The 6,000-nt window shown below is 43.1% G+C and overlaps 1 protein-coding gene across 2 annotated transcripts in view; it reads left to right on the top strand.

The window, feature by feature from the left end:
- Positions 1–1,094: 1,094 nt before the first annotated feature.
- The window catches only part of NRDC (nardilysin convertase), a 97,203-nt gene continuing 92,297 nt past the window's right edge, over positions 1,095–6,000 (top strand). For both annotated transcript variants that reach the window (XM_086387634.1, XM_086387630.1), the window contains exon 1: positions 1,095–1,580. In XM_086387634.1, coding sequence (XP_086243760.1) covers positions 1,240–1,580 — 341 coding nt within the window. In that variant the 5' untranslated portion in view covers positions 1,095–1,239. The remainder of the gene's footprint in view (positions 1,581–6,000) is intronic.

Here is a 6,000-nt window from a genome sequence, read left to right as displayed (position 1 = left end):
GAAGAATTGATGCTTTTGAACTGTGGTGTTGGAGAAGTCTCTTGAGAGTCCCTTGGACTGCAAGGAGATCCAACCAGTCCGTCCTAAAGGAAATCAGTCCTGAATACTCATTGGAAGGACTGATGTTGAAGCTGAAACTCCAATACTTTGACCACCTGATATGAAGAGCTGACTCATCTGAAAAGACCCTGATGCTGGAAAAGATTGAGGGCAGGAGGACAAGGGGGCGACAGAGGATGAGATGGCTGGATGGCATCACCAACTCGATGGACATGGGTTTGGGTGGACTCCGGGAGTTGGTGATGGACAGGGGAGGCCTGGCGTGCGGCGGTTCATGGGGTCGCAGAGTCGGACAGGACTGAGCGACTGAACTGAACTGAACGCTGTGAACTCTCACCTGCGAGGGAGCTAAAAAATGTTTTCGCACAATAGAGTGAACACATCTACACCTGTCTTTTAAGCACTTTCTAGGCCTTGAAGGCGAGCAGCACTAATGTCTGGCAGGCTACAAAAAAGGAGACTCAAAATGACTATTTCTATCGTTCAGCTCAGCTCCAGATGCCGCTGCCATCCGGCGGCAGAAAAATACTTCCGGCGTTCTGCTTTTAACGTGCTGAGTCACTGCCAAAGTCTCCACCCCAGGTTTGAGAAGCAGGATGCACAAAATATGACATAAATGGTGGGGGAAAGGCTGGGGGATTTTCTCCACTCGCTGACCAGTTTTCGCCTCAGGGGAATATTTTCCTCTGAGCCACAGAGCCCACTCAGTTGCTACCTCAAACGCCCTCCACGCTTACGTCATAAACGCTGCGCAGCAGTCCTGCGCCCTTCTCCCGTCGGCCAACGCGCCGCTCTCTCCGCCTCTTCTTCTTCGCCCCTCCTTCCTCTGGTTTCGAAAAGCTCGCTGGGTGCTTTGAGAATCCGGCCCGGTCTCTGGCTCCTTTTTTTATTCCCTGTTCCTATTGGTTGGTTACTTGCGCGTGACTGCTCTCTTGCCTTATGATTGGCTAACATCAGTTGCGTCATCGACGGTCTGGAGGGTGGGGGGGATGAGGGAAGTTGGCTTGAGGGAGACCGGATTGGGGGAGGGGTTCAGGCCTGTCCACCTCAGCGGCTGCGGCAGCAACAGCGCCGGCGGCCACCGCCTCTGGAACGCGGAGGAGGAGGAGCGGCTGGAGGAGTAGGAGGAGGAGGTGGACCCTAGGGAACGGCATGCCCAGCGTTCCGTCTTGGTAGTGAATGCTGAGGAGAGTCGCGGTTGCTGCAGTCTGTGCCACCGGGAGGAAGTTGTGTGAGGCCGGGCGGGAGCTCGCGGCGCTTTCGAGAATAGAAGCGCGGGGTCGGTGTGAAGACTCGGCGGCTGCCAGACACTTTCCTACACTGACCATGCCTGGAAGGAACAAGGCGAAGTCCACCTGCAGCTGCCCTGACCTGCAGCCCAATGGACAAGATTTGGGCGAGAGCGGCCGGGTTGCCCGTCTGGGAGCCGATGAATCTGAGGAGGAGGGACGGAGGGGGCCTGTCAATAATGCCGGAGACCCTGAGATCATTAAGTCTCCCAGCGACCCCAAGCAATACCGGTAAGGGAGGAGGCGGGCGTCTCTGTTCCCGCTGTGGTCACTTCTTTTATCCTAATCTTCCGAAGGAGCATCAGGGGCACTATTTCCCACGCCAAAAACTTGCTTGGATGGAGGTGGCAAGGGCAGTTAGGGGCATCTATGTGGTGTCAGCTCTAAGAGGGGGAGATGTTGGGTTCCACCGGGAATCAGGAAGTTAGAATGGGGAGGGTTTGTTCGAGTAGTTTTGACATTCTCTCAGGCAAGAATGGAGGTTTTTCTTTCCTTTTTTTTTTTAAACTTCTTATTTTGTATTGGGGTATAGCGGATTAACAGTGTTGTAGTAGTTTCAAGTGAACAAACAAGGAATTCAGCCATACAAATGCATGTATCCGTTCTCCTCCAAAACGCTCGCTTATCCAGGCTGCCACATAATGTTGAGCAGAGTTCCATGTGCTATCCAATATCTTGTTGGTTATCCATTTTAACTATAGCAGTATGTACCTGACTTTCCCAAATTCCCTTTTTCCACCAGTCAGCCATAAATTCGTTTTCTAAGCCTATGAGTTTCAGGTTTTTTAAGTTCATTTGTATTTTTTTTTTTTTAAGATTCCGTATATGAGGGATATCATATGGTATTTCTCCTTCTCTGACTTCACTCAGTATGACACTCTCTAGGTCCATTATTTCACTCTTTTTAATGGTTGAGTAATATTCCATTGTGTGTGTGTACTACGTCTTTTATCCATTCCTCTGTCCATGGACATTTAGGTTGCTTCTGTGTCTTGGCTGTTGTAAACGGTGTTGCAGTGAACACTGGAAGTGCAAGTATCTTTTCAGACCATGTTTTTCTCTGGATATATGCCCAGGAGTGGGATTGTAGGGTCATATGGTAGCTCTGTTTTTACTTTTTTCTTCCATCCTATTCAAGAATGGGGTTTTTCTGAGGAAGGCAGGCTGGATGGTCAGGGACACTTGGTATTATATTTGAGGAAAGGTTGAAGGAGCTGGGGATTTTAATTCTGAAGAGGATACGTAAGGGGCATAGTGTCACTATCCACAACTACTTGCTGCTGCTGCTGCTAAGTCGCTTCAGTCGTGTCTGACTCTGTGCGACCCCTTAGATGGCTTGAGGTGCCTGTAATTGAAAGGGGTAAAACTAATAGCTGGAAGTTACTAAAGGATCATGTAGTTTCACTAAAAGAACTTAGGTATTAGAGTTGGCCTAAGATGAGGTAACTTATTTCCATGGGTTGTTTCTCAGGGATCTTGAGTCTCATTTGGGTGAGTCAGAGAAGACTTGTAAGATTTCTCCCAATCCTGAATTTTCCAATTTTTGGTTTATACCATAATCCTCTAAACATCTGTAATAACAATCCCCACCTAAATATTTTCTTCACATGTAACTTATTCCATAGAATGCCATGACTATAATGTATTTTATTTATTTATTTTTTTAAATTGTAATCAACTTTGTTTATTCCTCAATCTCATATCCACTTTTTTAATCTTGTTTTTCCATCCTTTCCTTCAGCCAGTAGATAGGAACACAAAATTTTGATTTGAAAGCAATTAGTTCCAAAGTTTTAATTTTAAAAATGTAACAACATCAAACACTGTGAATGTATTCACACTGAATTGTACACTTACCATGGTTGAAAGAGTACATATTCTGTTGTATATATTTCTACCACAATTTTTTAAAGGACAAAAGTTAACAATATCGATCACAAGAGGTTGCTACCTTTAATCCTGACCCTGTGCATTAATACTTTTGTAGTACCCTTTTCTTTTTTACATGTATGGATATTGTGTATACTCCAATAACTGTAAAATGGCAGAGGTGATTTATAATTTCTATCTCCTCCTAATAATGCTGCTATTTAAAGAAATATAAACAGCAGTTCACAGAATGCGGCTGCCACTGAAATATCAGAGATATTGTTTTCTCTATAAAGAATTTATTTTTTATCATCAACTGATTTGGATAATGGTTTAGAGTGTTTTCTGGGTATCCTTTCACCCCAAAACACTTTGTGATATTTTCAGTAGAGCACTGTGCGTGTGTGTGCATGCTCAGTGGCTATGTTGATGTCCGACTCTTTGAGACCCTGTGACCCTAGCCCGCCAGTCTTCTCTGTCCATGGGACTTCCCAGACAACAATACTGGAGTGGGTTGCCATTTTCTTCTACAAGGGATGTTCCCAACCCTGGGATCAAACCCAAGTCTCCTGCATTGCAGGCGTATTCTCTACCACTGAGCCACCTGGGAATCCCCAAACAGAGCATCATCCCTGCCTAAATAACATATGAGGTCTATTTTCAGCCCATCTAAGTGTAGCATATAACCACATTCCTTAAACAAAGGTCTTTGTTTTACCCTAAAAAAATTTTTTTTTTCTAATTTTATTTTATTTTTAAACTTTACATAATTGTATTAGTTTTGCCAAATATCAAAATGAATCTGCCACAGGTATACATGTGTTCCCCATCCCGAACCCTCCTCCCTCCTCCCTCCCCATACCATCCCTCTGGGCCGTCCCAGTGCACCAGCCCCAAGCATCCAGCATCGTGCATCGAACCTGGACTGGCAACTCGTTTCCTACATGATATTTTACATGTTTCATTGCCATTCTCCCAAATCTTCCCACCCTCTCCCTCTCCCACAGAGTCCATAAGACTGTTCTATACATCAGTGTCTCTTTTGCTGTCTCGTACACCGGGTTATTGTTACCATCTTTCTAAATTCCATATATATGCGTTAGTATACTGTATTTATGTTTTTCCTTCTGGCTTACTTCACTCTGTATAATAGGCTCCAGTTTCATCCACCTCATTAGAACTGATTCAAATGTATTCTTTTTAATGGCTGAGTAATACTCCATTGTGTATATGTACCACAGCTTTCTTATCCATTCATCTGCTGATGGACATCTAGGTTGCTTCCATGTCTTGGCTGTTATAAACAGTGCTGCGATGAACATTGGGGTACACGTGTCTCTTTCCCTTCTGGTTTCCTCAGTGTGTATGCCCAGCAGTGGGGTTGCTGGATCATAAGGCAGTTCTATTTCCAGTTTTTTAAGGAATCTCCACACTGTTCTCCATAGTGGCTGTACTAGTTTGCATTCCCACCAACAGTGTAAGAGGGTTCCCTTTTCTCCACACCCTCTCCAGCATTTATTATTTGTAGACTTTTGGATCGCAGCCATTCTGACTGGCGTGAAATGGTACCTCATAGTGGTTTTGATTTGCATTTCTCTGATAATGAGTGATGTTGAGCATCTTTTCATGTGTTTGTTAGCCATCTGTATGTCTTCTTTGGAGAAATGTCTATTTAGTTCTTGGGCCCATTTTTTGATTGGGTCGTTTATTTTTCTGGAGTTGAGCTGTAGGAGTTGCTTGTATATTTTTGAGATTAGTTGTTTGTCGATTGCTTCATTTGCTATTATTTTCTCCCATTCTGAAGGCTGTCTTTTCACCTTGCTAATAGTTTCCTTTGATGTGCAGAAGCTTTTAAGGTTAATTAGGTCCCATTTGTTTATTTTTGCTTTTATTTCCAATATTCTGGGAGGTGGGTCATAGAGGATCCTGCTGTGATGTATGTCGGAGAGTGTTTTGCCTATGTTCTCCTCTAGGAGTTTTATAGTTTCTGGTCTTACGTTGAGATCTTTAATCCATTTTGAGTTTATTTTTGTATATGGTGTTAGAAAGTGGTCCAGTTTCATTCTTTTACAAGTGGTTGACCAGATTTCCCAGCACCACTTGTTAAAGAGATTGTCTTTAATCCATTGTATATTCTTGCCTCCTTTGTCAAAGATAAGGTGTCCATATGTGCGTGGATTTATCTCTGGGCTTTCTATTTTATTCCATTGATCAATATTTCTGTCTTTGTGCCAGTACCATACTGTCTTGATAACTGTGGCTTTGTAGTAGAGCCTGAAGTCAGGTAGGTTGATTCCTCCAGTTCCATTCTTCTTTCTCAAGATCGCTTTGGCTATTCGAGGTTTTTTGTATTTCCATACAAATTGTGAAATTATTTGTTCTAGCTCTGTGAAGAATACTGTTGGTAGCTTGATAGGGATTGCGTTGAATCTATAAATTGCTTTGGGTAGTATACTCATTTTCACTATATTGATTCTTCCAATCCATGAACATGGTATATTTCTCCATCTATTAGTGTCCTCTTTGATTTCTTTCACCAGTGTTTTATAGTTTTCTATATATAGGTCTTTAGTTTCTTTAGGTAGATATATTCCTAAGTATTTTATTCTTTTCGTTGCAATGGTGAATGGAATTGTTTCCTTAATTTCTCTTTCTGTTTTCTCATTATTAGTGTATAGGAATGCAAGGGATTTCTGTGTGTTGATTTTATATCCTGCAACTTTACTATAGTCATTGATTATTTCTAGTAATTTTCTGGTGGAGTCTTTAGGGTTTTCTATGT

This window comes from Bos grunniens, chromosome 3 (genome assembly GCF_055505025.1).
Source record: "Bos grunniens cultivar Pamir isolate PY7600 chromosome 3, Bosgru_T2T1.0, whole genome shotgun sequence".
In the NCBI taxonomy this organism is placed as follows: domain Eukaryota; kingdom Metazoa; phylum Chordata; class Mammalia; order Artiodactyla; family Bovidae; genus Bos; species Bos grunniens.
This window is presented reverse-complemented; position numbering and strand designations above follow the sequence as displayed.